A 10,890-nucleotide genomic window follows, 5' to 3' on the forward strand; every position below is an offset into this window, starting at 1 on the left:
CAATCGCTGGAACCCGGGGGACGTAGGTTGCAATGAGCCGAAGTCTTGCCACTGCACTTCAGCCTGGGCGACAGAACGAGACTCTCAAATAAAAAGGGCTATGGGTTGAACCTGGTACCAGGTTGTGTGGTGCTTGCTCGGCCCATAACTTTATATGTTTGGCCTTGGACCCTCTCTACCTCTGTACAACGATCGTGTGGGACTAGAAGAATCTCAGCGAATGCTTCTGCAGCACCGACTTCATAGGTTCTCAGAAACGCAGCTAAAGCACCCGACGCGAAAGAGCGGAGATCGGCGCCAAGAAAAGCACTGAAGGTTCAGGGCGCATGCGCATTTCCGCTCCTTGCCGGGTTTCCGGTCCTCTGCTAGTGGCTGCCCAACAAAATGCCTGCTTCTCTGCGGAATCCCGCTGTTCTTCACATGCTCTCTAATATCATATTTTCATATCCACTTTCTCTTCCATGTTGAAAAAAGTAAGTGGACAGACTGGATTCTGCAAAGATCTTTGGACATTTAAATATCCTCGACCGGCGCGAAAAGAGGCGGCCTGACCTTGGAAGTGGGACGGGGTCCTGCAACGGGTCCTTCCGGCGGGTGACATTCAGCCGGCCGTTCCGGGCGACGGACTTCGCATCCGAGAACCATGGCCCAATTTGTCCGTAACCTTGTGGAGAAGACCCCGGCTCTGGTGAACGGTGAGCGCGATGTAAGACCGCCGAGGCGGGCACACGGGCGGCAGGGAGGCCTGCGATGGCCTGAGAGGAAGAAGCGGGCGGCAAAGACCCGAGGGGCTTGCGGGTGCCGGGTCGGGATGGCCTGCAGGTGGAGGAAGCAGGAAGGTTGGCGACTCTCCTCTAGCCTTCCGCTCGCCTGACCTGCAGATTGGGTTCTCTACACAACCTAGAAGTTCCTGAAATCCAACCACCACTGGGAAGAGAGGTAGTGTGAAGGATGCCCGGCGTTGCCCGGCAGCTCCGCCATTACGCCCCCTGAGATCGCTAAGGGCAGGAATATAGAGGGCATGGCTCTGTTAGGAGAGCTAAGAAAAGGAAAGGCAGAAACGTGTGAAAGTACATCAATTCGGCCTCATCACATGGTCTGGTTGTCAGTGGAGTATTTGGAAGTCAACAGAAATGTCGACTTTGCTTTCTGTCCTAGACGGATTCTAAGATACTTACACTTTAATCCGAGGGAAATTTTTGGTGGAAATGAACTTCATGGATGAGTATCCGTGCCCTGAGAAGCATAGAACGGGATCCGTATAAATAGTAATCTTTGTTATTACAGCTTAGCATTCGTGGAATTTTTTCGGCTTGAAGAGCCTCACTGGTAGACCCCTGTATTTCACAACAACCCTGAATAATCACAGCCTCTGAGTACTAGTTTATTTGGCCAGTAAATATTTCAGTTGTCTTCTCAGTGGCAGGCTATTCATTTTATTCGTGAAGCGAGATAAGATAAATTGACGTAAGGTTTTCCTAAATGTGCTGTATTCCAGTAAGTGACTGAAGGTCAGATCTCTAACTTTCGCCCAGATTTCTGAAATGTGAATAGAAAGCAGAACTTCAAAAAAAAAAAAGTAATACTTTTTAGTCTCTTTTGCTGTGCTTGAGTTTGATTTGGGTATTTTCTTTTTCCTTCTTTCTTTTTTTTTTTTTTCCTAGAAGACAGGGACTCTCACTCTGTCACCCAGGTTGGAGTGCTGTGGTAGATCACAGCTCACTGCAGCCTCTGCCTCCGAGGCTCAAGCGATCCTCCCACCTCAGCCTCCTGAGTAGCTGGGATCACAGGCGCGCCACCACACCTGGCTAATTTTTGTATGTTTTAAGAGACGGGATTTCGCCATGTTGCCCAGGCTAGTCTCTTAACTCCTGGGCTCAAGGGATCCTCCCGCCTCGGCCTCCCAAAGTGCTGGAGTTACAGACGTGAGCCACAGTGCCAGCCTGGTATTTTATCCATTCTCTCCTCCCTTCCCTCCATCACCAGCCAAACTATGAGTTATTGAAGGCTCTCCTGCAGAACCTCACATCCTACTAGCGAAACATTTTACACATTTTCCCAAAGAATTTCTTAAGCTTGCAAAAAAATCTTTTACTTTACTAAGATTGTTATCTGTCATAGAGCTCTACAATTTTATATTAATCAAAAGAGATGGCCCTGCGGCGGTGGCTCAGGCCTGTAATCTCAGCACTTTGGGAGGCCGAGGCGGGCAGATCACTTGAGGGCAGGAGTTCGAGACCAGCTTGGCCAACAAGGTGAAACCGCATCTCTACTAAAAATACTACCAGGCCTGGTGGTGCACGCCTGTAATCGCAGCTACTTGGGAGGTGGAGGCAGGAGAATCGCTTGAACCCAGGAGGCGGAGGTTGCAGTGAGTCGAGATCGCACCACTGCATGCCAGCCTGGGCGACAAAGCGAGACTCGGTCTCAAAAAAAAAGCCTGGACGCTGTGGCTCACGCCTGTAGTCCCAGCACTTTGCGACGCCAAGGCGGGTGGATCACCTGAGGGCAGGAGTTTGACACCAGCCTCACCAACATGGTGAAACCTCATCTCTACTAAAACAGAAATTAGCCAGGCGTGGTGGCGGGCTCCTGTAATCCCAGCTACTGGGAAAGCTGAGGCAGGAAAATCTCTTTAACCCAGGAGGCAGAGGTTGCAGTGAGCCAAGATCGCGCCACTGCACTCCAGCCTGGTGACAGAGGAGACTCCGTCTCAAAAAAAAAAAAAAAACTAAAGAGAAAAAAGGATTGGAGGCTTCACTCTGGACTTCGTGGAGTGGATGATTTAAGGCACAATTCTTAATATTTCAAGTGGATTTTTTTTCTGGTGTGGCTTTCACATTTTTTAGATGGCGCATATTAAGGAATTGCAATCTAGTTTTTATGATAAAAATCTAAAAAGTAACACCAAGGTAATTTTTTTGTTATGAAATGTATAAACCCTTCCCTCCGTTATTGTAAATAATTGAAAGATAACTTGTTATTCTTGGCCGGGCGCGGTGGCTCACGCCTGTAATCTCAGCACTTTGGGAGGCCGAGATGGGCGGATCACGAGGTCGGGAGATCGAGACCACCCTGGTTAACACGGTGAAACCCCATCTCTACTAAAAATACAAAAATTAGCCGGGCCCGGTGGCGGGCACCTGCAGTCCCGGCTACTCAGGAGGCTGAGGCAGGAGAATGGTGTGAACCCGGGAGGTGGAGTTTGCAATGAGTGGAGATCACGCCAGTGCACTCCAGCCTGGGCAACACAGCAAGACTCCGCCTCAAAAAAAAAAAAAAAATCTTGTTATTCTTCCAAAAGTACTTAGAAAGGAGGACTCAACTGGGCTGGAATGTTAACGTGGAAATACATTTTGCTTTATAACATATACAGGGTAGTGTATTAAATGTGAATGTTAAATATTTTTTCTTTTTCTTTTTTTTTTTTTTTTTTTTTGAGACGGGGTCTTGCTCTGTCGCCCAGGCTGGAGTGCAGTGGCGTGATCTCGGCTCACTGCAAGCTCCACCTCCCGGGTTTACGCCATTCTCCTGCCTCAGCCTCCCGAGTAGCTGGGACTACAGGCGCCCGCCACCTCGCCTGGCTAGTTTTTTGTATTTTTTAGTAGAGACGGGGTTTCACCGTGTTAGCCAGGATGGTCTCGATCTCCTGACCTCGTGATCCGCCCATCTCGGCCTCCCAAAGTGCTGGGATTACAGGCTTGAGCCACCGCGCCCGGCGTGAATGTTAAATATTTAATAAAAATTACTGACTGTATCTGTTAATTCCCCTGGGGGCCAAAGAAGCTTATGGAAATAAGTAAATTTATCATCAGGCTTGCCTAGGAATCATAGAGTCTGATTTTTTTTTCCCCTTAACTGTAGACTTTATTTCTATTTCAGTAGTTTTTCCAGTAATCTTCCCGTTCTAGGATCCAATCCAGTGTACCACATTGCATTTAGTTTCTGTGTCTTTCCAACCTCCTTTGGTCCAGGACAGTTTCCCAGTCTTCCCTCATCTTTCCTGACCTTGACAGTTTTAAGGTATCTAGGTATCTTGTCTGTCTAGGTATCTGCCTAGGTATCCTGAAGAATTTCCCCAATCTGGATTTGTCTGGTGTTTTTCTCATGCTTAGTCTGGAACTATGGATTTTGAGGAAGTATCACAGTAATGAGATGCCCTAATCACGTGTCAGGAGGTATATGATATTCATGTGACATTTCTGGTGATACAAGCTTTCATCACTTGGTTATAGGTTCCTCCACTGTAAAGTTACTGTTTTTTTCTCTGTGTTCTATTCTTTAGAAGCAAATAACTAAGCCTATCCCATAAAGGCAGGGTGTGATTACAGTGGGGGGATTCCATCTCCTGTAGGAAGGAATATCTACATAAATTAAATAGAATTCTTCTGTGAGAAAGATTTGTCTCTTCTCCGTTTATTTATCCGGTCACTTACTGTATGGACTTGTACATTCATTTCATACTTTGTATATCAAATACTGTATTATTGCTCAAATTATTTCACCCTTGGCTATTTGGGAGCTCTTTCAGGTTAGCACCTCTGTCCCTTTGACATGCTGCCTCCCTTTCTAATACTACAAGATGCTTCAGATTTATATTGTATTTTCCCTGTCCCAGCCTTAGAATCAGCCATTTCGCCAAGGAACCTTAGTTCCTTTTATTGGACAATAGAATTGAGAAACTAAGGTCTGGGTGCTGTTTATGTTCCTTGCTACTAGAATATCACTACTTCTAGGTCCTCTCAATTGACAGGGATATAGATAGGTATCCATATAGATGTATATATGTGTATACATGCATATATGTATATATAATTATTTCCGTGTCTATCAGTCTGTGTATATATTAAGCTAAACCTGAGTCCAACTCTAACCTAGTATCGTGGGGTTTATTCTTGCTGCTTTTCTTACTTACCTGTAACATCACTCAACCTCCACTGAGAAACCTAGCTCCCATCATCTACCATTCATTATGTTTTATCTCTTGTATACATGTAAAGCAGTTTCAAACTCTTTAACCTGTATCCCCTAAGAAACAAATTTACCACCTAAAATAGTGTTTATGTACAGTAAACTGATTCTTTTTTTTTTAAGGATGAAATGTCTGTATGTTGGAGATAATATTGACAATTGGTTGACTGTTCCACAAGACTGTACTTTTTTTTATTGTCCCATCTTACAGGCATTGGCAGTTCTATTTGGAACTATCTCTTAGAGCTTTGTGTCTGCTTGAAGGTATGCCCATATCCTTGGCCGGGTGCAGTGGCTCACGCCTGTAATCCCAGCACTTTGGGAAGCCAAGACGGGCGGATCACAAGGTCAGGAGATTGAGGCCATCCTGACTAACATGGTGAAACCCCATCTCTACTAAAAATACAAAAAAAAATTAGCCCCGGGCGTGGTGGCAGGCGCCTGTAGTCCCAGCTACTCAGGAGGCTGAGGCAGGAGAATGGCGTGAACCTGGGAGGCGGAGCTTGCAGTGAGCCAAGATCACACCACTGCACTCCAGCCTGGGTGATAGAGCGAGACTCTATCTCAGAAAAAAAAGAAAAAGTATGCCCATATCCCCAAACACAGAAGATGAGGGAGATAGTAATTCAGAAATACTCAAATGGAGGCCATTAATACAAGGAAAACACCAAGAGCCTTAGGTAATCTGTCTTTGAACAGTAGACACTTTATGGGCCTTCATGCTATTTTTATTACATTTCTCTTGTAATTTTTGAAACAAAGTCTCATTCTGTCCCCCAGACTGGAGTGTCATGGTGAGATCTTGGCTCACTGCAACCTCTGGCTCCCCTGTCCAAGCAATTCTTATGCCTTAGCCTCCCCAGTAGCTGGGACTACAGGCGCACACCACCATGCCCAGCTAATTTTTATAGTTTTAGTAGAGACAGAGTTTCACCATGTTGAGCAGGATGGTTTCAAATTCCTGACCACAAGTGATCTGCCCGCCTCGGCCTCCCAGAGTGGTGGGTTTACAGGCATGAGCACTGCACCTAGCCTCTCTCATAATTTTTTAAATAAAAAATGTCTTCCTCTTTCTGAAATCACTACTACATTCTCACAACTACCCTGGTTGTTAATGGTCTCTTCTCTTGAAATAGTAAATACCTTGAGGAATTCCAGCTTGGTAATAGATTCTAGTTTGGGCTCTTAACGATACATTTAGGTTTTACTTTTATTATTTGTGGTGTCTTTGAAAGAGGAGCAGCTGTGCTTTTGTCAAGAGAAAGATTTAATCCAGCACATATTGATGACAATACCAAATTGGGTACCAGTTGTTTTAATTCCATCTGAACTTGTGTATAATATTATGATAACTTTCCATCTTGTTCTTAAGAGTGCCATTCTAAATCCTTCATCCCTTTCTTCACCTTTTTCTTCAAATTTACTTATCTCTCTACCAAGAAAATATGAAGAAATTGACTGTTCTCTTGTTTCTAAATCCAGCTTCTGGCATCTTTACAGTTAGCTAGATTTGCCATTCATAAATGAAGTACAGTACTAGCTGGCCACTAGTACTGGCATAATTGAATGTGCTTATAGCATCCTGCCTGATTGAACATCCCTGTGGCACAGGTGTTCTGCATCTTTAAAAGCCTCTTGTTACCAGGGAGCAGCTTTGACTTTTCACACCGGGTGCACATTTGGTACAAGCAGTGAATGAAGGTGATGCATGAATAAATATTTGTGTCCAGCCCACACATCTGCTTCTTTCGGTCTCTAGTGAGTTCATCCTGGTTTTTTTGTTTTGTTTTGTTTTCCAGCTGCTGTGACTTACTCGAAGCCTCGATTGGCCACATTTTGGTACTACGCCAAGGTTGAGCTGGTTCCTCCCACCCCTGCTGAGATCCCTAGAGCTATTCAGAGCCTGAAAAAAATAGTCAATAGTGCTCAGACTGGTAGCTTCAAACAGCTCACAGTTAAGGTAACCATGGGCTAAATGAAAACGGATGCGCATAACAGAAAATGTCTTCCCTTGGGATTTTTCTGATTGTTTTGATTAATATATATATTTCCAATGAGGCTGAATCCAACATAATGAGGAAAAAAATTTTGACTGCTGAGGAAGATACTTACTTTTCTAATTTTGTCACCTGGGTAGAAATAATTAGCCCATTTTATGTCTTAGTTTCCTAACAGTCTTAAACCTAGCAAAAAGGTGACCTTTTTTATTGGGAAATTTTTTTTTCCTGTCCTATATTAGACAGTATACTAAAATATGATGGCTTGCTTTGCTGAGTCTGTACTTTTTTCATCTGTAGTCCTGAGATTGTCCCCAGTTCAGCCAAAACATCTCTTGAACTATATCACAGTCAGGAAGCTAACACTTCTTATATGTAAGATAAAAATACCAAACCTGGGTTATTGAATTGTGTGAAGATAAAATCTAAAAACTGTAAGAATTGGAACTTGCGGCCACGCGCAGTCACTTCCTGCCTGTAATCCCAGTACTTTGGGAGTCCAAAGTAAGTAGGAGGATCGCTTGAGGCCAGGAGTTCAAGACCAGCCCAGACAACATAGCAAGGCCCTATCTCTACCCAAAATAGTGAAAAAAATGTGCCAGGTGTGGTGGCATGCACCTGTGGTCCCAACTACTTGGGAGGCTGAGGTGAGAGGATCGCTTGAGCCCAGGAGTTAGAGGAGGCAGTGAGCTATGATTGTGTCACTGCCTGGGTGACAGAGTGAGACCCTGTCTCTTAAGGAAAAAAGGCCGGACCTGGTGGCTCACACCTGTAATCCCAGCACTTTGGGAGGCCGAGGCGGGCAGATCACAAGGTCAGGAGATCGAGACCATCCTGGCTAATACAGTGAAACCCCATCTCTACTGAAAATACAAAAAATTAGCCAGGCGTGGTGGCGGGCACCTGTAGTCCCAGCTCCTCAGGAGGCTGAGGCAGGAGAATGGTGTGAACCCGGGAGGCAGAGTTTGCAGTGAGCTGAGATCGCACCACTGCACACCAGCCTGGGTAACAGAGCGAGACTCCGTCTCAAAAAAGAAAAGGGAAAAAAAGAACTGGAACTTGGATTTTATTTGCATGATCCAAGCACAGAGTACAAAAAGCCTAAATGATTGCTAATTTTAGAGCCTACATCCTGGGAAGTATGGTTGTTTTTCAGAAGACTTCCATAAACTTCTGGTCTAATTTGATGGGGAAAATTCACTTCCAGAAGTACTGAAAGGAAAAGGTCTAGTTTTGTTAGGGAAAGTTATTTTTCCAACTAGAATTTCAAGATCCATATTCTAGCTCCATGTATTAATAACAGTGCTTTCCTGAACCAGATGTGTATATTTCTCCTTGGGGCAGTAAAATGTTGATATGAATACCAGATACTTGGTCAGAGTTAAGTCAAATACTAAATGAATAAAAATGAGGTCTAAAGGGGGAAGACAGCACTTCATCTTTCAGCAGATTTTCTTTTGCCAGACAAAAATGTCTATTCAGAGACTCGGCCTTCCTAGAGCCATCCTTTCATATGAATGCCCTGTCTAAATGCACCAGCTATATCCAGGATGTGGGTTGTTTTAGGGCCCATAAAGTGTCTCATAAACTTATAATGAAAGGGTTAAGTCAGTTCAGGTCTGTAAAGAATGCTTTGAAAGAATTTATAAGCTTTAACTACTTACCTTACAAAATTGAAAGTTCAAGGGTTCTCAGCAGTTGAACAAAAGTAATGTTAGTAATTCTCAACTTTGACTAAAACTGCCTTCTAGTTTGAATAGTGTCTTTATGTTCTTTGTCTCCTTAATTCTGGAAAAGAATGGTTTGAAAAAAAATTTATATATATATACACACACACAAAAAGATACCTTAAAATATATGCTTCTTTTTTCAGGAAGCTGTGCTGAATGGTGTGGTGGCCACTGAGGTGTTGATGTGGTTTTATGTTGGAGAGATCATAGGCAAGCGTGGCATCATTGGCTATGATGTTTGAAGACCAATCTTTAACATCTGGTTATATTTGATTTATTATTTGAGTGTTGTTGGACCATGTGTGATCAGACTGCTATCTGAATAAAATAAGATTTGTCAAAACTCAGTGTTTTTTCCATCAAATACTCCATGAAAGGTCACACTTTCTCTTGATATTAAGCTGGGTTGTCTTTAAACAACTCTAAATGCACATCTGTTTAGCCCAAAATTAGAAAGGATATATGTGGCGATATTAACCTGGTACATGAATATATGGGGATAACATTTTAATTTAAAGGTTTGGAATATATATATTTAAGCTTTATTTCCAGAACAATGAGGGTTAGGTCTTGGGAAAACTAGAACTTGCCACAGTAGGAGAAATGGTAGTACCATATGCCAGTGATAGAGATGAATCATGTCAGTAGTTAGAAAGAGTAACATTTCAACTGTTTCTCTTTGCTAAAATCACAGAAAGACCCTATTAACAACATCTATGTCTGTAAAAATGTTAGAGTACTTGTCATCTTGAATATAGCCTCCCCCAGAGAGAACAGGGTGGTATTCTAAGTATGTATCTTTCTAACATCTTTAACAGTAGGACAGAGCCCTACATTAGAAATCTGATTTTGATGTGTGTTATTCGTTTGTCTGGTTTTACTGCCTTCGCAAAAACAAAATGCCCTACAGATATTTCAACGAGGTTATAATTTAGCATCTTCCTGGGATCTAAATAGTATATTACATCCTGAAGTAAATGAAATGATTGGTATTAGTCTGTCTTCTGGAGCGATTTTATTGGGTATATAGGAGAGATTGATCATTCCTTGGCTTTTCCCAGGGATCTTAAAATCCTTAATTGACTCACTGGTACTTTCCTAAATCCACTGTTATTCCTGCAGCCACAGCAAAACATACAATACCAACTGATGATAACCAAAAGGTGGTTGCATATTTATTATAAAAGCATTATGGCTCATAATATAGTATTATTATTAATCCTTTAATAGTGTTGAACCTTTATCCAGTCAATCCCAAATTTACCCACTGCATTTAGAACACTGCTATTTTAGCCTAATAAACGGCACAGCTTATCTAAGTGATAGGCAAGAAAGTTCCCATAGAGACTACCACGCTGCTAAAATGTGAAGTAATGCCTAACTTACTCCTGCAATAAACAGGTGGTCAAAACTGAAACGACCTCTTTTCAAAAAGTGCTCAAAAAGACTGATACGAGAATGGCAATCAGTTTCTTTTTCATACAGTGCATGATTATTCAAATTAACCGGAAAAAAACAAGATAGGAGATCAGCTAGTACTAGTTAAAACCTACAGACACCTAGTTGATTAATGATATGTAATGTGATTGTTTATAACACCACTGTCACACCAGAAGATCCTCAAAATAAACATTTACTACTCACTTCACTGCAACTTCCTCTTTTGCCATACAGAACACCTCTGGTCTCCCCTGTGGCTAATAGTGCATGTACGGAATTTTCTTAGGTTAAAAAATAGCAGTGAGCTCCTTGAAGTGGCCACTTGACTTCACCAGGCTTGTTTCTCTCTTTTTTTTTTTTTTTTTTTTTGTCCTCATCAACCCCACATGTCTTCTAACAGAACCACTGAGGCTTTCACTGAATTTGTGTGCTGCCAAGTGTTTGTCATTGGCAAACTCGGTGTTTATTGTGCACCTAAGTTCTAGGCACAGTTAAAATGGCAGAAACATTCAGGAACAAGACTGTTACCTGTTTCACAGAGTTTGATCTGGTAAGACAGGTAATTAGGCATGCAATTACTATAAGATGTGAGAAGTACTATAATGAGGGAAGGGGAAGGTATGCTTGAAAGGCTAATCCAGGGCTGGGCACAGTGGTTCACGCCTGTAATCCCAGCACTTTGGAAGGCTGAGGTGGGCGGATCACGAGGTCAGGAGTTTGAGACCAGCCTGGCCAATATAGTGAAACCCTGT

General features: G+C 42.9%; 1 protein-coding gene across 1 annotated transcript; it reads left to right on the forward strand.

Moving 5' to 3' along the window:
* The first annotated feature begins 354 nt into the window (after positions 1-354).
* ATP5MG (ATP synthase membrane subunit g) lies at positions 355-9,041 on the forward strand. The gene is made up of 3 exons (XM_008021063.3): positions 355-695; positions 6,771-6,931; positions 8,842-9,041. The coding sequence occupies exons 1-3, from the start codon at positions 644-646 to the stop codon at positions 8,938-8,940; spliced, it is 312 nt and encodes a 103-aa protein (XP_008019254.1). The 5' UTR covers positions 355-643; the 3' UTR covers positions 8,941-9,041.
* Positions 9,042-10,890: the final 1,849 nt, after the last annotated feature.

Source organism: Chlorocebus sabaeus, chromosome 1, assembly GCF_047675955.1.
Source record: "Chlorocebus sabaeus isolate Y175 chromosome 1, mChlSab1.0.hap1, whole genome shotgun sequence".
In the NCBI taxonomy this organism is placed as follows: domain Eukaryota; kingdom Metazoa; phylum Chordata; class Mammalia; order Primates; family Cercopithecidae; genus Chlorocebus; species Chlorocebus sabaeus.

Excerpts from the sequence above, each read along its gene's own strand:
- ATP5MG (XM_008021063.3), top strand. The coding sequence starts at position 644 with ATGGCCCAATTTGTCCGTAACCTTGTGGAGAAGACCCCGGCTCTGGTG. Across the intron at positions 696-6,770 it reads GACCCCGGCTCTGGTGAACG|CTGCTGTGACTTACTCGAAG; the intron begins GTGAGCGCGATG and ends TTTGTTTTCCAG. Across the intron at positions 6,932-8,841 it reads TCAAACAGCTCACAGTTAAG|GAAGCTGTGCTGAATGGTGT; the intron begins GTAACCATGGGC and ends TTCTTTTTTCAG.